Raw genomic sequence first — 22,328 nt, 5'->3', positions numbered from 1 at the left:
GAATTTCATTCCGATTGGACATTTTATAACCGAGATATCTTCCGGGGAGTATTGTGCGTTTAGCACTAAATTGATTTCCGAAAAAACTTCATTGACTTCCGCTGCTTTTCCTATGCGTTAAACATAACGTCGGAAGTAGTGCGCTGTATAGAAAACCAGATTTACTGTACAGCGCACTACTTCCGACGTTATGTTTAACGCATAGGAAAGGCAGCGGAAGTCAATGAAGTTTTTTCGGAAATCAATTTAGTGCTAAACGCACAATACTTTGGAGAAATACAACTTAACTTTTTAAGAAGTCTTTGAAAAATGCTTCATAATAAACTGACCATCCGTGTGTCAATCGATTTGAGTTCTCTCATCACCAAATGAAAGTTGCGGCATCCTAGTAGAATGCTATTGAATTTCATTCCGTTTGGACATTTTGTTTCCTAGATATCTTTCGATGAGTACTTAGGAGTAATAAAATTTACGCTTTCGAGAGATTTTTGATAAAATTCATCATAATACACGGTGTGTTGTGTAGAACAACTTTATAATAAAAAAATAAGTAAGTCTGAAATTTTGCCCAATGATACTTTGGGCCATTCCCTTCAATTTGCTGGGTCGGTGGAAAACATCCATCGGGGGGTCTAGAACAAAAATTTTTTTTGAAGGTTTTTCATGCAAAAACTGTTAAAAGCGCATATTGCAAATTATTGCATCTCCTACAAATAGTCACAAGTTTTTTGTCTTTGATAATAGAACCATAAAATTTTCAGGCGCTTCGAAGTAGTATGCGTACTGTGTGAAAATTTAATTGAAATATGTTGAATGGTTTTCAAATAATAGCAAAACTATCAAACGCATTCTAAAATACTAAGCTTAGTAGCAAAAGTCCAACAAAATATCTATCTATATATATAAAAATGCAGTGGCATACGTAGCGCATAACTTGCGAACGGAAGGTCCAATTTTGGTCGTCTTAGTTTTGTTGTTAGTTTTTACCCAAAGAAGGTTTATGAGCCAAAAAACTTTGAAAATTTGAGAGTTTTTGAAAATCGATCTTCCATACATTTTGACCGGGGACTTGGTCTTGGCTAGAAACTTGAAACGTCAAAAACGCAGTAGGCAAGACAAAGTTTGCCGGGTTCAGCTAGTTTTTTATATAATAATACATGAAAAATATTTAATTCTAAGCACCTTGAGTAATTATGATGGCAGTACTGTGGAAACTTGTTTTTCAAATGATGAACAGATACATAGTCAAATACATGAAAGGACAACACACACACACTGCCATTATGTAAATTTTCACTAAAGTATGAATTATTAATTTCAAGAACGTGGTTTTGCGTATACAAGTTCATTTTTTCCATTCTTTTTCAATGATTAAGGTCTTGTCAAGTATCAAATTGCAAGCGAAAGGCTTTAGGGGAGCGTGGCGCAATAATTTGGATTACAAAAAAAAACTGTTTGTTATTTTTTTGAGTCACTCTTCCTCATGCTTGGAGGTTTCAAATTACACAGAAAATATTTTTTGAGACATCATATGCAAACCGATAAGACTATCATTTTTAACAAATTGATTTTCCTAGGCTTTATGCTGAATAGCCTAATTTTCATTCTTAATGCAGAAAACTTTTCAATAAAGTACTCCGTTCTTTCAACTATTCATTCAGTAGTTATTATCAATTATTTGTTAAAAAATTGTGCCATAAGCAATAAGCATCATATTGTTTTTAAATTCAAAGACAAACTTAAGTTTAGGTCCAACAGCTATGTCGTGGATAATTCGGAAACTATGTTAAGTACCGTAAAGTTGCCTTTGATCGAACATTGCCCAGCTGAATTCTGTTTTGAATTCAGTTCTCGTTATTGTGTCCTTCAAGACAGTGGTTTAATGTAGACTCATACCCACAACCTCAATGTTATTATGAGGTCTTTATCAGAGTTAACTTGTTTTTATTCTTTGACTAAAATGAAATACTATTTAATTTTGAACTTGTGAACATTAATTCCAAAATATTTTAGTTTTGTGTACTTTTTCCTCGAAACAGAGATATTTCCCAATCCTCGAGTGCTTTTCTTGGCTTACATTCAAATATTTGTTTTTAGGGAAGGCCGACATGCCCAGCAATCATTATAATTATGTTTATTATAGGATTCGTAATACACTAAATTCTGTTTTTACGCGATTTTTTGTTCCGCGTAAAAAAAATCGTGTAAAAAAAGTTTTCAAAACTTTTTTTATCGGATCATCCTAAAATTTTGACAGGGTTTCAAGGATGATAAGAGAGATCTCTGGTAGAAATTTGAGCCCCATCGGAAGTAAATTGCGACCAGGAGAGAAGAATCTTTCCAAAAACACATCGCGTAATTTCGAGAAAATCGTGTAAAAAACAATCGTGTAAAATAAAACCGCGTAAAAAAAGATCGTGTAAAAAAAGAATTTAGTGTAGAGGCATACTTGTACTTGTGAACATGTATACGCAAAACCACGTTCTTGAAATAAATATTTAATACTTTAGTGAAAAGCTACATAATCGTAGTATGTGTGTTTTCCTTTTATGTATTTGACTATGTATCTGTTCATCATTTGAAAAACAAGTTTCCACAGTACCCCCATCATAATGACTCAAGGTGCTTAGAATTAAATATTTTTCATGTATTATTAAATAAAAAAATATTGATATTTTGTTGGACTGTTGCTACTAAGCTTAGTATTTTGGAATGCGTTTGATAATATTGCTATTATTTGATAACCATTTAACATATTTCAATGACATTTTCACACAGTCATCTACGCATACTATTACGAAACGCCAGAAAATTTTATGGTTCTATCTTCAAAGATAAAAAAAAGTGACTATTTGTAGGAGATGCAATATTTTACAATATGCGCTTCTAACAGTTTTTGCATGAAAAATCTTCAAAAAAAATTTTTGTTCTAGACCCCCCGATGGATGTTTTCCACCGACCTGGCAAATTGAAGGGAATGGCCCAAAATATCATTGGGCAAAATTTCAGACTTACTTATTTTTTTGTTTTAAAGTTGCTCTATAAACACACCGTGAATAAATTTGTTTAAACATTCCATACAAGATTATAGGAGATTCCGTCTGGCATTTCTGGTAGTTGAGCCCATGGTCGATGATTCTATTATGGAAACCAATCAGCTTGATGCCAAATCTACAATATTTTCTAGAATGACCAAAAATCACAATCATAAATACGAATAATACAGCCATAATTTTAATAAGTGTAAGAAGGGTTCTGTTCACCATAGGTGGATTAATTCAGGTTTTTATTTATGATTTTTGAATAAGTTAAGATTAATTTTGAAATAAAGCTGCAAACGATATAGACGCAAGCTTAAAAGTTCAATCAATATTAGCAGAGTATTTCAGACAGCGAAAATAATAATTTTACCATAATCAAACATTACTTACAAATAAATAAATTAATACCGTTATGTCATTTTGAAATGCGTCATGATGTTCAGCGTGATCTTGTTCTGTTGGTTCAAGTCTTGACTATGACGTTAGAATAGAGCTTGCTGACGTTTATTCACCTCTCTCTTTCAAGCATGCAGGCGGGATAGGATTTGTTTTCATCGGGAAACCTTTCCTGATGACAACAAATCCTATTCCGCCTGCATGTTTGAAAGAGAAAGGCGAATAAACGTTAGCAAGCTCTATGCGAACCATGAAAATTTTCTTTTCAGAATTAGGAGTAAAATACAGTAGACGTTCGATAACTGCAACATGTTTACGTTTCACTTAGCGAACAAAATTCGATTACTGCAACGTCAGACAGGCGTCAACAACCCGTCAATTGACGTTAAATGAACGTAAAATTCATTCAACTGTTCATTTGGGCTAACTTGGCGCACCGGTTTGACGGATAGCGGTGCGATAACTGCAAATTTGTTGCACTTACCGGACTTGCAGTTAAAAAGCATTGCAGTGGTTTGCATCAACCGAACGTTTACTGTACCGTTTTTTAACCAGGGTTGAAATTGGCCTCGTCTCGGGCCTCGTAAACCAGGGGACCCGCATGCGGCAAGGTATAGGCACAGAGAAACAGACGTAACACTTAGAATAAATTTCATTAAAAAACATCGTCACAAAAACGCAATCGCCCAATGCTAAACGTACTGTGTTTGGCCGGGCCGCCAATAGATGGCGATAGTGAGCAAACGTCAAACAGGAGCATAAGCGCCGCGATTGGTAGATCGACCTACTACTGAATATTTGAATCAGCCGTTAAAAAAGTGATCGATGGGAAGCAATGGGAGTGTGACGTCTGTTTCTCTGTGGTATAGGCCTACCACAGACAAACAGACGTAACACTCTGATAATTCCCATCGTACACCGATTTAACGGCATTTTTCAAAATTTGATAGTTGGCCAACTGCCCAACCGTGGCGCTTGCATAGTTTTTGTTTGAGTTTGACGTTTGCTCACTACCGCCACCTAGTTGGTGGTCGGCCAAACATAGTCCTTTTAGCATTGGGCGAATATGTTTCCGTGACTATGATTTGAATCGAAAAATGTTCGAAGTGTTACGTCTGTTTGTCTATGGCATAGGTTCCCAAACTTTCAGGTCGCGCGACCCCCTTTTGCCAGCTGACGTAGTTTTCGCGACCCCCCATAGAAATTCTCCCATTTGTTGTCTGTTACAGTAAAATATTTTACTGTCCCTCGCGACCCCCTGGATGAACGCCGGCGACCCCCCTGGGGGGTCGCGACCCACAGTTTGGGAAACCATGGTCTATGGGCCTACTGCTCATCTTTTGCGAGTGTGTTAGTGTGACTGGCAACGCGACCAGTAGCCTGCACAGTGGTGCGTTGCTGAACAAAAGCCAGCCAAAACCGTTTTTTGTGTTTGCGTTTTTGTGACGATGTTTTTTAATGAAATTTGTTCTAAGTGTTACGTCTGTTTCTCTGTGCAAGAACCTTGAGATCACCAGGCTCGCACGCTACCACTCGGCTATCGAACCGGTTGATAAGTAAGGAAAGAAAACGCACACAAGAAGCGATTGTTGGTCGATGATCAAGTTTTGCCATGGTAAATTTGTAAACATTTGTATGCTCGTCATTACCGCAAGCCATCTATCAGTGAATATTCAGTAGTAGGTCGATTGACAACTCGCGGCGCTGGTGGGCGCATTGGGCGATTACGTTTTCGTGACGATGTTTTTAAATGAAATTTGTTCTAAGTGTTACGTCTGTTTCTCTGTGATAATGTTTTGTGGGCTTTGTGAAATCAGGCGATCGATTTGAATAGGTCCTAAGTTTTCTGTGAAATACCTTTAAACGTACTAGAATGCTTTATGTGCTTTTGCCATAAATAATAGCTGTTCAAAAACTCAGAAAAATCACAGACAAACAGACGTCTCACTCTCAACGCCTCCCATCGATCACCTTTTTATCGGTTCATTCAAATTTTTAGTAGTAAGTCGATCGGCCACTCGCGGCGCTGGTGTCGTTTGTGCTCCTGTTTGACGTTTGCTCACTACCGCCATCTAGTGGCGGCCCGGCCAAACACAGTAGGTTTAGCATTGGGCGATTACGTTTTCGTGACGATGTTTTTTTAATGAAATTTATGTGTTACGTCTGTTTCTCTGTGACATTACTATCGCGTAACTCAACGTATAAAATTCAGCTGGCAGTCCCGAAAGGCCACTATACGGGGGCCTCGGTCAGCACTCACCTTTCTCCTGGCTATTGCGCCAAAGTCACTTATGTTTAATTGAAAATAACACACTAGTTTTAACTATAATTTAAGATTTATTCACTAATTTAGGTCTAGATTTACATTAATTATTTGATTTTTCAATTCAGAGCGTTCAGTTGCACGCGTGCTCGCAGGTGGAAAATTTTCACATATTTGAATTTCTGCTCGCATGCTTTGATCGCGAGTCGCACGTTGGCATGGTATTGCGGCGCTCATAATAAATCCACATTGGGCGGCGGCGATATGCCCGCGAGGAGATGCCCGCGATACAGACGCAATGTCAAAATCGATCAGATACTGTCACCCACCCAGCAGCATCGCAACAGCCTTCAGGCCGTTCATATCAAAACAAAAGTTAACACAATGGCAACTCAGGTGGCCAGAAATCGTAATAATATTTATCGCGACATTGATTCACTTATATGCATACGCATCACCTCGTCGGCTTTGTGTTTAATAATCGGGAAGTTATTTAGTGATGCTGCAGGGGGATACGGCTTCATCTTTTCCATTTCCACATTGCGTCTGTATCGCGTGTATCTCCTCGCGGCCATATCGCCGCAGCCTATTGTGGATTTGATATAAGCGCCGCATGTAGAATTTCTGACCATCAGGTCGCTCATAGTGGTGCGGTCATATTTTTGCAACTTGATGGAAAAGAAGAAGACTAACGCGTTTCGCGGATTTATCTTGCAAGGCACAATAACCGTGGACGACGTCGCCGCGCCAAGATACCCGAGCAAAACATCTAGTTGCAGCTACTGTTGGCAACACAACAAGAGCATATTTTTCTGAACCAGTATGTTTTTTTTTTTTTCAGATTTTTAGAACTTTACTTTGGTACCTAAAATCAATTTAAAATAGATTTTTCGAAATCACGCTTTAACAGCTGGGCAACTGTTTGGCAGCTCCGCTCAGTACAAAATGCGTCGAGGGGTGCGTGATTCGACAAATCGCTCCCATACAAACTTCAAATTGATTTTTAAATAGTTTCCCGGGCACCATAATTCATGAAAATATTGATTTTGGCTCAGTTTAGCATGCAGATTCAGAATATAGAATTACCTCAACACCTCGCTCAACACCGCTAAAAAAGGCATATGTTGTTCTTCGAAATGATACAAAGGATCAAAAGGCTGTTCCAAAATTTCGATTTGAGTTGTCGAGGCCACCACAATTGTGGCTATACTACTAGCTCGAGCCAGTGATGCTGCGTAGAAATGAGGATGTGATATCTAAAGAAAATCAATGACAAACCAGTGTAAACGATTGCACGTCAACGTATTCTCTTAGAATTTCAGTATCAATTGTACTAGGACATAAAATACTTTGTTTATTTATCATATAAAAATCTTCTTTGTTATCTACCAACAAACTAGTTCTATTTGTTTGTTCACAAGAGTAAAAAATCCAACATAAGAACTCAATACAAAACTCACAAAAGGTCTCCCTTGCATATAAACTCAACCTACTCACACTCGAGTCTATTTCGTTTAAATTTGTTGTTCCTATGTCTGACAAAAATACTAATTAATTCTATCGGAACAGTGAACATTCGATTTTACTTATAGTGTCGTCAACGCATTTTGTATTCCCGTTCGCTGATTGCAACGCACTGGTGTGGATAGGGTAAAGTCTTATTTTTTTCGGCAATACAAAGAATTTACCTCTAACCTCTTAGAGAATTTGTTGACTTTGTAAGATTGACGATTGTGCAAGTGCGCCATTCATTTTAGTACGACAGCTGTCCAGTCCATCTAGTACGATGAATGCCGATCATTCAGAGCATCAAAAAATTCATCAGCATATTAATGTATGAAGGGCCAAAATGATTTTTTTAAAGGAGGGGGCGAAAGCCAAGTAAAAGGTTGTGTTCTTGCCCTACAAGTCCGATGTATCTCAAATGAATGTCATATTGTCCTGCAAAATTGCAAAAAGCGAACGAAACACGTTACCAGCGAGGTAATCAACATGGTTGCAACTATCGAACGGTCACTGTTGTTCAGTATGTGTAAAAGTGTGCCTGTTTTACTCTGCGGCATGGTGCTTACACTGACAGTACAGATTCCGCAGGGGTGAATCGGAACCGTTAACGTAGCTCTCCAACAAACTACTGGAGGCCGCCTGTAAGCTGAAATGCCGTCCTTTGGACAAACTGCCGTCAACGCCGGTATTGATACCACTAAAATTAGCACTACTAACGACGACGGAATGGCCACCATGAACAGGCCCGCCGCCGTCTCCGGCATTAAGGTTACTAGAGCTTAGGTTAAATATATTACGTCGACCATCACAGCCTGCGAGTGGGGAAAAGGGTTGTTTGCACGAAGCACTACTGCTGGTTCTCTTCACAAAAGACACCGACGACAATGACAACGAGGGACGCTGTTGATTAGCCTGGTACGGCGTACCAGAGTACGATGACAACGACGACAATAACGGTTTCGGGGGACAACGGTAGGACAGGGAAGGCGAAGCAGAACGGGGAAAAGTACGAGATGGATGCTGAATATCTTCGGTCGTCGCCTGTCAGACCGTCAGCTTTGGCATGCCGTTTCCGTCCACGTCTACCGAGCCAGATGTCTGATTGGCTTGGTCCAATAGGGAACCTGAGGAGCAGAATCATTAAAATTACTTTTTACATAAGCGGTATGGTGTAGCTTCTTACCTGATTCGACATCATCCCCGGTTCTGGTATTTCTTTGGCGACACAAATATGGTGAAGGTGCTGGTGAAGATGGTTGGTTCTGTAACGAAGAGAAGAAACAATCGAGATATATCAGAATTCCTTGAAAATTTGGATTGATAGTATACATAATAGGTGTATTGTATCTGCCGCAAAATGAGTTTACCAGCCCTGCGACCTATGCGCTGATGATTAGTAGTGGCGTAGCTAGGAATTTGGGGACTCGGTGCGGTACCAAATTTGTATGCCCCATGAAAATTACAGATAAACATATTTTACAATGTTAAATCTATTCTTCTAACTCTCAAATAATCACGCCGTTGTATTTTGTACAAAGCGTTGAAACAAATCTCGACTTCTCAGCATAAGCGTGATGCTAGCAGTGGTGGCCAACTGACTGAAGGTTAAAAAATATTTTCTGTATTCCTTTCAGAATTTCTTCGGAGGTTTCTGCAAAGATACATCCCGGAGTTCCATCAATGAACGTATTTTTTTTTTCTAAGAATTATGACGATTTTTTTTAACAATTTATTTATGAATTACATCAAGTAATCCTTTATGAATTCTTTCAAAGATTGCTATTTCATTTTCTTTGAAAAAATCTTTCTTGAATAATAATGTGTCTTCAAGAATGTTTCAAGCAATCAATGAAAGGGTGTCATTCAATATTTCTCTAAACACTCTTTCAGGGAGGGCCCATTTAGCCGAGCCGGTAAACGCACGGGTATTGAGCATGACCATGCTGAGGGTGACGGGTTCGATTCCCGGTCGGTCCAGGATCTTTTCGTAAAGGAAATTTCCTTGACTTCCTTGGGCATAGAGTATCTTCGTGCCTGCCACACGATATACACATGCAAAATGGTCATTGGCAGAGGAAGCTCTCAGTTAATAACTGTGGAAGTGCTCATAGAACATTAAGCTGAGAAGCAGGCTTTGTTCCAGTGAGGACGTTACGCCAAGAAGAGAGAGAGAGAGAGAGAGAGAGAGACTCTTTCATGTATTCTTACACACGGAGAAAAATAATTAGTAAATACAAACGAATTTCGGTTTAATTTAACCGAATTTTCGGTTTGAATTTGGCACAATCGGCATATTAGTTTAATTTAACTAACCGCGGTAGTTGCTTTCAACCAAAGTTTTGGGTTGTTTCTCTGGCACTTCAGCGATTAATTTCTACTAACCTCCGTTTGAAAATACTATTTTGTTGGTTGTTTCGTTTTGACAGTCGCGTAAATAAACGGTTTTGTTTGTTGTTTTAACTGCCATATTCCGTTTGTATTTAACAAATTTTGGTTTGTTTCCTACTTCCATTTACCGTTCAAAACAAACCAAATCATTAGTTGAAACTACAAACCCCTCCGGTCAGACCCCTCTCCCCCCTCTCCCCCCTCTCCCCCCTGTCCGACCCTCCGGTATTTGTGATTTCTGTTATTTTCATAAAATACCTAGTTATTGTAAAACATGCTTAAACAAATTTGAAACCTCGTTTATTCATACGATTTATTACGAAAACGGCAGCTTCTACCTATAGAACTAATATTCGTGATCAAGCTATCGATGCGGTGCCATGCGATCGATGGAGCCTCCGCCCTCCATTATGTCGTAGGGAAACTGCTGAAATACCAATAAACATGTCTTATTCTGAATGAAGTAAAATAGTTTCATATTACCTTAAATCCAGGCAGGTGTTGTTACAAGCGATTGAATAAACCACTCAAATATGCAGATCACAGTAATTTTACTTAAAAAGAACTTTTTTTTCACAAGTCCCACATACTGGACTTGAGCAACGGGCTTGGGTGTCAATGGCGGAAGAGAAACAAACCAGAATTTTAGTTTTAACAAACCAATATGGTTGTTGTTTTTTCTGTAACTACCGCCAAATTGGTTGAATTTAACTAATATTCTGATTTTTTACCGGAATCTTAACAACCCTAGCTTTAGTAAATGTAAACGGATGATTTGGTTTGAAATTACAAATCTTCGGTTTAGATCAACTGGAAATGTTTGTTGTTTTGCGATAACTTTTGGTAGTAGAAATAACAATCCAGCTAGTTTGTATCAAACCGTTATTTCTGGTTTAATGCAACAGAAGTTCAGTTCAAAACTACTAATTACTTGAATAGAAATTCAACAAACTACACTCATTTTTCTCCGTGCAGTGTTGTCTCCAAGGATGTTTTCAAAAGTACATCGAAATTCAAAAGATTCTTGCAAAGGCTTCAAAGTCCTTTCAGATATTTTTCAAACATTCCTCCATAGTTTCTACCAGGAGTTCCTCCAAATATCTCCTAAATGATTTTTCCACGTATGCAAATCATTTCGCCATTGATTTATCCAAGAATTTATCTTGGCATTACCTCAAGTATTCATAACTTATCTTGGCGTTCCTTTGAAGATTTCTTAAGAATTTTTCCAAAGATTCTTTTAGAAATTTCTCCAAGGATTCCTTCAAGAATTACTGCAACGCTTTTTTTTTCGAAAAAAATCTGCAAGGACTCTCCAAGGAGTTTCTCTAAAGTTTTATTATGAGATTCATCCTAGAAATCCTTCGAGAAATTTCAAAAGAATCCATTGGAAAATAATTTTTAAAAATCTACCAAGGATCCCTATAGAAGTTCCTCCAAGAAAATTCTGAGAGGAACTTCTGTTGGAATTCTTTCCAAAAATCCTTCTGGATTTCTTCCAACGAATTCTTTAGAATTCATCTACTCTACGAGTTTCCCCAAGGATTCCTTCAGGATTTTTTGCTAGCATTCATCTAAGAACTCTTCTACAAATTTCTATTGTGACTTTTGAGCAGACTCCTTAGAAATTCTTTCGAAAAACTCTCATTCTCGTTCCGAAAAAAAAATATATTCAAAGTTACCGTCAAGCATCTCAGTCAGGCATTTCTACAGGATTCATTATTGATTCCTCCAGAAGTTCCTCTTAAAATTCGTCCAAAAATATCTTCGCGGATTCCTGGTAGGGTCAACGTGTCTTAGTAATCCTACAATCCCAAATTCAACTTATTCGAAAACAAAGCGATTACCGCGCCGATTGATTACGTAATTTTTATTATCATTCGTGCTCACTTCTAACAAAAATATGAAAAAGCGCTTCATTCCTTTGTTTTCAGTAGGATGAAAATAGGAGCGTATATGCTTACATAATAAGGGAATATATATCTGATTTGATAAGATAAAATCAAATGATTTCTTCAGAAGTTTCTACAAGGATTCCTCCTAAGACTGTTTTGCAACTTTCTTCAAGAATTCTTTAAGAATGCCTAGAAGCATCTTTTAAGTGATTAATGCAAGTTTAAGCTTTCATATATTGTGCCTTGCAAGATAAATCCGCGAAACGCGTTAGTCTTCTTCTTTTCCATCAAGTTGCAAAAATATGACCGCACCACTATGAGCGACCTGATGGTCAGAAATTCTACATGCGGCGCTTATATCAAATCCACAATAGGCTGCGGCGATATGGCCGCGAGGAGATACACGCGATACAGACGCAATGTGGAAATGGAAAAGATGAAGCCGTATCCCCCTGCAGCATCACTAAATAACTTCCCGATTATTAAACACAAAGCCGACGAGGTGATGCGTATGCATATAAGTGAATCAATGTCGCGATAAATATTATTACGATTTCTGGCCACCTGAGTTGCCATTGTGTTAACTTTTGTTTTGATATGAACGGCCTGAAGGCTGTTGCGATGCTGCTGGGTGGGTGACAGTATCTGATCGATTTTGACATTGCGTCTGTATCGCGGGCATCTCCTCGCGGGCATATCGCCGCCGCCCAATGTGGATTTATTATGAGCGCCGCAATAGGGTACCCATCGAGAATTCTTCAGGAATCGCTCCATAAATTCCAAAAAAATCTATACAAATTGCTTCAAAGGTGTCTTAAGAAATTCCCCCCAAATTTCCTTAGGAGTTTTTCCAAAGATTTCTTTATTAGTTCATCCAACAAATTCTCTTGCGATTTCTTCAAAGATTCAACTGATTTTTTTTTTTATAAAACCAATTTATTTCGTCAATGCATATGTCTTAACTAATTGCTATTTACAAAATTCGATTTCATTATGATTAGATTTCAGAATCAAGATGAAAACTCAACGCATCTACATTAATGTGATTGTTGTCATGAGTGATGAATATTACATATTGAATAAATGTTTTCAGAATCAAAAGCCTATCATATCTATTCACTATTTTTAGTTCTGGATATTTTAGATCATCAAAAGCAAAGTTTCTATTAGTGACAATGACACGTAGTTTTGTCTGCAATACTCCCCACGCTCTCAAAACTCTGCTGCAGGTTGAAAGCTTGTGCTTGAGGTCTTCAGGAACGTTGCATATTGCACACGCAGGTGAATTGACGCGTTGCATTCTGAACATCAAAGCTTGGTGGGGAATCTTATCGTTTACCAGCATGTAGTACAGGCCTCGCTCTGTACAGTTGAGTCGGTGATCCGCGATGTTGCGCCATATACGTTTCCAGTCGCGATTCGGGTTTTCGTTCATTACCTTCGGTTGATCTGCTAACAACACAAGTTGTGTATGTATAGTACGCGATGTTGGATTCGCCTTTATTGCTTCGGGAAGGTAAGATGATTCTTGTACTATTGTTTTCAAGCATGGGCAGTTACTTGGGATCGTCTGCAAATCTGGAGGGTTTTGGACCAGGTTGAAGAAGCTTCGATAGAATGGCGTGAACGGCAACTCATTAAGATGCCGATTGATGAGAAGTGCTTTGCATTTTTGTCCGGGAAGCTGCAGTTTTAACCCACCACGCTCAGTAGGTAGAGCTAGCTGTTGTATGGGGACACGTGTCATTTGTCCACTCCACAGGAAACCGCCCATCAACGAAGTAAGTTTGGCTACATGCAAATTGCTAATTGCGACAACCGACGAAACATACCATATTTTTGAGGTGATCCAAGTGTTCAAAAGTATAACTTTTTGGTGTAGAGAAAGAGTACGGCATCGATGCATCCAGAGCTGTTGAGCAAAACTGCTGACTAGAGGATCCCAGTTCATTTTGCTCATCAGTCTAACAGAGTTCACAAACTTGATCCCAAGTATTTTCACCGAGTCCACCGTTTGCAGCCAAGGGACAGCTAAGCGATTGTTGTTGTTTATCAAACCGATATCTACACCATACGTTTTCCTGTAGTTGAGTCTAGCTCCAGCTAGCACACCAAAACGGTCAAAAGTAGTCTTCACACTCTCAACTTTATCCAAGCTGGTAGTAATTATCGTTATATCGTCGGCATATGCTGTTATTAGGTCATCTGGTCCACTGCAGATTCTCTCCAGTTTCCGAATGAGAGGGTGTATGTACAATACAAATAAATGCATTGCGATCGGATCTCCCTGACGAACAGACCGTTGTATTGGGAATGCAGGTGATAGATTTCCATTCACAAGCATTCGGGAAGTAGACAGCTGACCAAGTTTGTTGAGCAGGGCGATCAATTGAGGGTTGAATCTCAGAGACTCCATTGTGCGAAAAAGAAATCGACGATCAACTCGATCAAAAGCGTGATCGAGATCAAATGATATTAGTTTTCCGCGCAGTCGTCTTTCCTTCAAATAGGAGATCCTATCCTTGATAGACAGAGTTGCTTGAAAAATATTATGTCTACCGTTAGAGCACTTTTGAGCACCACTCAATATGTTGTTTTCCACCAATGTTCGATCCAACCTCATTTTAATTATTCGTGAGAATAATTTATAATCACTATTAAGAAGCGATATCGGTCGATATGATTTGACAGACTGGTCGGCACCTTTTTTCTTGACAAGGACTATCACTCCAGCGACGAACTTGTCGGAGAAATTCCCTCGTAAAGCTTCATTCATGATGAGATTTAGCTGTCTGTGAATGATATCGAACGTTCTTGCATAGAATTCCAGCGGAATTCCATCGCAACCAGGAGCTTTCTTGATCTGGTTTTGATGGCTTGGAATATTTCGCCAGTTGTTATTTCGTCCATACAGCTTTCGTTGGCACGGTTGTCCACTGGTATAGCCCTCTCCATAGCAAAATCATAGCCAACTCCAAGTTCGGTTTCCGTGTACAGTTGTTGGAAATAGCTGAAGATATGCTGCTCAATTTGGTCTGTACTTGTTAATAATCCATCATTCTCGGTAGCCAGCTGATTTATGATTGTTCTTTTACGGCGTTTTTCTCCAAGTTGAAAGACAGAAAGAGGCTCCCCAGCAATCCTTGTTTCGTTGATCTGCATGAAAGTATCCGAGAATCTCCGCTGAAGAAGAAGCATTTGGCTTTTGATTCGGTGTATGGTAACTAGTATCGACGGATTCCCTAGATACTCGTCATATGCATCACTAAGTTGAGTATAGAGTTGTTGATGCTTTCGGTTGAATTCAGAAAAAAGCTCTCTGGATTTCCAGCGAAAAAATGATAACACTTTTTTCTTCGTGTATAGAGCCCACCATGGATGGATATGTGGTATAGTACCTACGCTGTCGTAGCCAATAGTTCCACTTCGTTTCAAATTCAGCTATATTTTCGGTCGAAAGTATCTGTGGGCGAATCGACCAAAAACCTCTCCCATGTTCAGGTCCCAAATGCGGCATACACAAGCGAAGCGTGAGAGCCTTATGGTTGGTGAACGAACAAACGTGCGTATTGGTTTCTCGAAGTTGGTTCCGTAGATTGCTGCTCACATATATTCGGTCGATTCTTGATGCAGAGTCGTGTGTCACGTAGGTGTATCCGTTTAGATTTCTGTTGAGAGTCGTCCATACATCTGCCAGTTGTAGATGTTGTAGAGTATATCGTAGAGATGCGCTGAAGTTACTGTTGCCGGTGGAATCTCTTGCATCCACTACAGAGTTAAAATCTCCTCCTACTACCACGTGTTCGGTGGCTTCCCGCAAGTAGTATGAAAGTGTACTATTGAAGAAGTACTCTCTCTGCGATCTCTGTAGTACGCCCGACGGGGCATATATATTACACAAAGTAACAGAGTTGTTCAGTCGCAATACTATCAACCGACCATCCAGGCTTCTATCAACATGGGAAACAGATATATGTTGTTTTACAGCTATAGCAGTTCCGCGTTTCGAGTGGTCGACGTTCGTTAAAGTGACGTAGCCTGGGATTTCCATTTGTTTATCTTCAACTTCTTGAAGCAGAATGATGTCGAGATCTAATACACGGATGAAGTTGTGTAGCGCAGTTAGTTTGGTTTGATTGGAGATAGTGTTTATGTTAATTGAGGCTATATTGTAACTGAAAGAAGCCATTGGATTTATTCAATTCCTGTGTCGGTGTTACGTAGAAATTTGTAGTGTTTTTTCGTTTGCTTTCGCTCCTTTTTGCTATTGCTAGAGGTTGAAGATTCGTCGGTAGTGTTGCCATCATCTCTCTTGTGTTTGCTACCTAAAGAACCATGGATGACTCCCGGCTGTATTGGTAATCTGAAGACAGCTGTATCTGTAGATTCCAGATAGATAGCTTGCATGGGTGGAGCGAGAAGTTCTGTTGTCTGTGTTTCGGTGTCGGTGCTGATTGTATCCATCTGTTCAGTTTGCATGACTGCAGTTTGAGACGCCGCCGGGTTGGAGGTGTCGATCATAGTGCCGTTTGTTTCCGTCTTCGCACCTTCACTGTCGCTGATTACGTAGACGTCCGGGTCGAAGTTGTTAGCGTGTGCCGGCGCAACCGGGGGTTGTTTAACTACACTAGCGTAGCTGTTTCCAGAAGAAACGGTTAGGCGTTCGTTTACGCTTGCCTTTTGAACAAGAAGTTTCTTATTCTGCACACATGGAATTCCAGTATGCATGTATTCTCCGCAGTGCTTACAGGTGGCTCGCTACCCGGGATAAGTGACGTAAGTACTTTCACCGCATATGCTAATGTAAGACTTGATCGGTTGTTGGAGGAACATCTTTATTAGACGAATTCCTGTCGGTAGTCCAGCAAACTCGTAGTCGTCTGTCCATACTAGCTCTTGGATTGACAGAACTTCTCCATACTGTGTCATGTGCGATGTCAACTGCTCGTCTGTTACATCCATGGAGAGATCATGAACTTTTACATGAGTGCAGCCGTTTTCCATTTGGATACGTAGTTTGTATTTTCTTTTGTTGCATTCGTATTCGTGACGGTTGTCATGCTGCTTCGCGATCTCCAGAGCAGTGATGAGGTCGACAGTTTGTACGAAGGCACAGTAATAGATGTGACTCAAGGGGCTAGACACGTATTAGCATAATAAGTGTATTGGAAGTATATTAGTATATTTGCGGTATATTAATGTATTAATGTATATTATTGTATATTAATGTATTACCCTCAAAGTAATCGTACTGGCTGAAATCAAGGCTGTGACAGATGAATCAAAAAACAAACATTGTTTATCGAATAAATCGGCCGCAGAGTTTGCTACGATGCACTAATATATTTTAGTATACTATAATATACTAAGCCAAGAATTATACGTGTCTGGCCCCTTGATGTGACTGATCTGTATTCTGCAGACCTTCTCTTTGGAGAGGCCGAGATCACTCGCGACGAACTTGTGAATCTCTTTGAAAGAGGGTTTTCTTGGAATGTTCGAGAAGTCGATCCTGAACGTATTTTCGCGGTTTTTCCGTGAAGACATTTCGCGGATGGTTGAGATAACAGAGAAATACGATATGCCAGCCGAAAAACGGCGCGGTGGCCGACTTTCGCGGCGAAAATAGCGGTTTTTGAAATACTTTTACGCAAGAACCGATTGCTACGAGAAAAACGCGTCCGCTTTGCATGAATCAAGCAAGCTAACTGGCTGATTCAAATAAAAAATTGTAAGAATTCTTTCAAGAAACCAGCCAAGGGCTGAAAGTCTCATCGCAGACAGACGTTCTAGCTCGAACAAATTTATTCAAATTTTCTATGTAAATTTTCACTAGCGACACCTAGGCGACCGATTGCCACAGTGAAGTCGCGTTCAGTTGACAGTTTGAGAAACCACGTGCTTCCAGCCGCTTACTTACCACCCAATTCACCTCCCACCGAAAAATAAAATCAAAACAAACACTGTCAAAATCATTCCTACATTTGCGTCACATTCACAAAGATTTCCCAATGCGAGTAAAGTTCATCCAAATGCAGTTTTATTCAAGCAAATCTATGTAAAATAAAAGTAATAATGTGTAAAATATTTTACAAGAGTCCTGCGCTAATTTGTGCAAAAGATTTTAGACATTAAATAAAAGTCATTTACTCTGCACAAATTATGTGGAAACATTATTAGCGTGCAACACGTGCGGTCTTTTCCCGCCATCCGACTGGAAGACGACCGTGGTGACAGTTGTTGGTCGCAACGCACATGTGAGACAGCGATTGAATATAAACGTCGCTAACGCCATCTGTTCGCTGATTGCCACTTGGCAATTTGTGGCGGCCATGTTTTTTTACACAAGCTGCTGAGTCAAACTTGAACGTCTGTCTGCGGTCTCATTAATAAAGACAAATCAATCAATCAATCAAATCAAGAATTCTCACAGAAATTCCCCTAAGAATAGTGGCAAAAAAAATACTGGAATTCCTTCAAACAGTTTTTGTGTTTATTTTAGGAAATTGTTTGTGAACTTCCTTAGATTTTCGGAAATGTCTTAGGTGAATGCTTGTTTTTTTTTTTAATTCGCTAGAGTGTATCTCATAAAATCTCCAAGGTAACAATACACGGAAATCCGTAAAAAAATATCAAATGAAATTTCCACAGGGATTATCAAAGAAATTTTTTGAGAAATTAACGGAGGAATTTTCTAAAATTGCCACCTCAATTTACGAATTAACTAAAGAATTTTCAAAGTACCTGCCTGATGAACTTCGAAAGGAACTATTGAAAGAATTACAAAAGTCAAGTATATTAGCAAAAGAACTGCCGGTGAAACTTCCAAAGAAATTGCTGAAGGGAATATCGTAGGGTTTGCCTGATAAATTTCTAAGGCTATTGCCCAAAGAATTTCGAAAAGTTATGAAGTAGATATTTTTAAAAATAAAAACCTAAATCAATTTCGAATATTATTCAGAAGTATTCGAATGAGTTACCGAACCAAATTTCATAGGAACTACCGATATAGTTTTCAAAAAAAAAATCCAAGAAACCCCCAAAAATAATCTTATAGCAATTTTAGGATCAAATCCAATAAAAATGGCTAGAAGGATTTCCAAAGGCTTTGTCAAAAAAACTTCGCCAAAGGTAATATGAAAGATTTCCACGGAGTAGCTTACAGGAAATTCACCGAATGCATTTCCAAAATAAGTTATTCCCAAGGTAAGTTTACCAAAAGATTTTTCAAACGAATAGGGCATGTTCGGTGTAGTACTAGATTTGTAGTAATGAGCTGAATTTTTGTATGGTGAGAAGGTCAATTCTCCGTTTCTGCAATGAAATTGTGCAAAAAGCGTAGGTATCATGATTTCTTGCCTAATTTGATGCTGTTTGAGCAAAACTTTGGATAACTATGTTGTTTATGTTGCAAGAAATGGAGAAAACAACAACACAGTCACCCAAACTTTTGCTCAAACAGCATCAAATTAGGCAAGAAATCATGATACCTACGCTTTTTTCACCATTTCATTGCAGAAACGGAGAATTGACCTTCTCACCATACAAAAATTCAGCTCATTACTACAAATCTAGTACTACACCGATCTGTCCTATTGTCAAAAAAACAACCAACGAAAAGTTGTAAATGGAATTTCTAAAGAAATTTCTGTAGAAAAAATATTCTGAAGAAGTTCGCAAAGCCATTTCTGAAGCATTGCCGAGAACTGATCAAAGAAGTTTCCAAAGGAATTGCCTAACAATTTCTCAAAATAATTGCAGTAGGAATTTTCAATGAAACTTGTTACAGAGTTTCTAATAATTTTTACCAAAGGAATTGCGAACACAATAGCTGAGACAATTGCCAAAGAATTTCTTTAAAAATAATGAAGGATGTCGAAGGAGTTTCCAAATAAATTTTCAAAGATATTCCCCAACGAATTGCTGCACGAATTTCCAAAGCAATTACTGAAAAAGATCCAAAAGAAATTTCCAAAGGAAAATTCTAATAGAAAAATGTAAGAGTTCTTTCAAGAATTCTCAATAAAATTCGTCCAAGAATTTTATTGGATTTTTTTTTAATGAATTCTTAAGGCATCCTTCCAAGGTTTCCATCTATTGATACCATTAAAAAATTACTTAACGATAGCACCAATTTCGGTCGAATTTTCTTCACGAAGCTTCTAAGATTTTTTCCAAGGATTTCATCAAGCATTTGTTCCAAATGAGAAACTCCAAGAACTCTTTCTTAGATATCTTTTACGATTCATCTAGGAATAACTTCAAGGACTTCTTTACAAATTCCTCCAAGATTTGTTTCGAAAGTTGCTACAGCGTTTCTGAAGGAATTTCTGTATTCCCAAGAATTCCATAGAGAGCTTCTTAAATATTTCAACAAACGATTCCTTTGGAGCTACCCCACATGATCCATTGAGCAAATTTCCCAGAGGAATTCTTTAGGAATTCTTTAAAGATTTGTTTTTAGAAATTTCTGCAAGAATTCTTTTTGCATTGCCACAAATGTTTTTTTTCGAAGTCCTTTCAAGGATATCTTACGAAGCATTGTTCAAGCATTTTAAGGATTTTTTCAGAAGTTCTTCCAATAATTGTTGTATGAAATCATCCAAAGATTCCTTAGGCATTTTGTTCAATTGCCCTTTCACGATTCAATCATGAATCCTTTAAGAAATTCCAGTGAAGACTTCTTTTTCTCCAAGGATTTTTTCAAGCTACGTTACAAAGATTCCTTCAGGGATATCTCAACGTTTTCCTTCAGATAACCCTGCAAAGGTGAACACATTCATCCCCAAAGGATTCCTGCACAAATTCCCTCTAGGGGTCTTAAAGAGATTCCACTAAGGCTTCCATCAGAAATTTCTCCACGGAAATCTATAGAAATTGTTTTGCAAATCAACATCAACGAATTTGAGAGGAATTCTTTGGGGTTTATGCCATTGATTTCTTTGAAAAATATTCTAGGCATTCTTCCAAACATTCCTTTGCTTTCAAAATTTCTTCAGGAATCCTTTACGTGTTCCCTCATAGTACTTCTAGTAGTTCTACTACTACTTCACAGTACTGTAGTAACCCGTCAAGAATGTCATCAAAGATATCTCCAAAATCAACCCAATGATTCTTTCTGAATATATCTTAGAATGCATCTAGAATATTATTCGAGGATTCCTTTAAAAAATCCTCCAAAACTTCCTGCAAGCATTTTTACAAGGATTCTTTCGGGAATTCTTCCAAAATTGCTTCAGAAAATTCCACAAGAATCCTTTCAAGAGCCTTACCCGATCAAGCATGATCTCAGAAATTCATCAAAGGCATTTTCCATGAGGAACTCCTGCAAGATTCCTTCTTGAAGAAGTCTCTAAAAGAATCTTGGATAAATCCCTTAAGGTTCATCAGCAGAATTCGTTGAAGGACTTCATGACATAATCCTCGAAGGACTTTATGAAGGAATCCAAAGAGGTATTCCTGAAGGAACCAATTCAAGTATTCCAAAATCAATGCTTAGAAGTATTCCTGAAGCAATCCATGTTCAAGTTCTGAAGTAAATCTTAGAGAAATTTTTGTAGAAGTCTTTGAAGTAACTGCTAGATAAATCGTAGTACAGCCTGGATTCGCTGGTTGGGTCACAATTGCGCCCCGATTAGCGAATCCTATTCGTTCGTTGGGGAAACTGACATCTGATCAAAATGCTCTAGACACACGCGAGTGACGAGAAATACGTCACGAAACACTCGCATACTTTAACAAACGTTCTGTATACAGGAGCTCCGATGCAACGGCGGTCACACGTCAAACTCGATTTGACATCTATTTTGACATTGACAGTGCTTTTTAATTGGGTTTTGCCCATTGGCGGAGCCAGCATTTTCTTTTTTCTCACTCACTCTACTAAACATACACGAGAAGGAGAAAGATAGAAGAGGGGGCAGCTTGCCTCCTCTTTCATCTCGCTCTTTCTCGTGTGTGTTTAGGAGAGTGAGTAAGAAAAAAGAAAAAGCTGGCTCCGCCAATGGTTTTGCCCCAACCAGTGAGCATTCAACTATTGAGACAGCCCATCCATCGAGCCACCAACGAACGAATCGGGACTGTACATATTCCCGAAGGCGATCTCGCAGAAACCCTTCAAGGAATGCTTGAGAAGAAATACCTGATGAAATCGTTGGATACATTGAATACACTTTTTTCATACGAAAGCCGACAAACTATTGTTATTGCGGTTTTCGCCTGACATCTGTTCAGATCTTAATTTTCATAACTGCGGCCCCTGAATTTCAACTGCTATTTTAAGCTAAATCAACAACTATGTTTGGTCCTGTAATTAGGATACCAGGGACGTTTTCACAATGCTCATGAATTTTACTTCCATATCAATACTGAATTTCGTAAAATTCAATTTTAATTCTAACACATTTTTCTTTAAATGTTGGGGCCTTCTGTGTGTCCCTAAAAAAAAAACTCTTGATAATCACGAAGGGGCCCCCACATACCTATCAAAAGTTCTGCGAAGTGTTAAACTTATAGGAATCTTTCGCTATTTAAAGAACTTTATTCAAACCAGTGTTAAAAATCTTCCTAGATTTGGAGGCCCCCTGAAATCGGGGGCCCAGTGCGGACCGCACCCATCGCACCCCCCTTGCTACGCCACTGCGTGGTTCGAAAAATCGTTTTTGCTCCACATTGCTTCTTCGATTCGTAACCAGATTGAAAGCCTTCTCTCAAAATTTGTTTGTTTGATAGTTTATTGGTTTTGAAATGCTAACAAGAGTCTAAAGAATTAATCCTGATTTAAATTTTGTCACGTCTTAAGACATCAAAATGTCCTGTCCTCCAAGGATTTTTGAGGTT

General features: G+C 38.7%; 1 protein-coding gene across 17 annotated transcripts in view; it reads right to left on the bottom strand.

Annotated features, from left to right (window-relative positions):
* Nucleotides 1-6,983: 6,983 nt before the first annotated feature.
* The window catches only part of LOC109403644 (proton-coupled zinc antiporter SLC30A1), a 117,280-nt gene continuing 101,935 nt past the window's right edge, over nt 6,984-22,328 (bottom strand). For all 17 annotated transcript variants that reach the window (XM_062853328.1, XM_062853330.1, XM_062853329.1 and 14 more), the window contains 2 exons: nt 8,390-8,468; nt 6,984-8,330 (listed from right to left, as the gene is read on the bottom strand). In XM_062853328.1, the coding sequence (XP_062709312.1) occupies nt 8,251-8,330; nt 8,390-8,468 (159 nt within the window). In that variant the 3' untranslated portion in view covers nt 6,984-8,250. The remainder of the gene's footprint in view (nt 8,331-8,389; nt 8,469-22,328) is intronic.

The sequence above is a fragment of the Aedes albopictus genome, chromosome 2 (assembly GCF_035046485.1).
Source record: "Aedes albopictus strain Foshan chromosome 2, AalbF5, whole genome shotgun sequence".
NCBI classification, from domain to species: Eukaryota; Metazoa; Arthropoda; class Insecta; order Diptera; family Culicidae; genus Aedes; species Aedes albopictus.
Note: the sequence above shows the minus strand (reverse complement) of the source record. Positions and strands in the feature narration are given on the sequence as shown.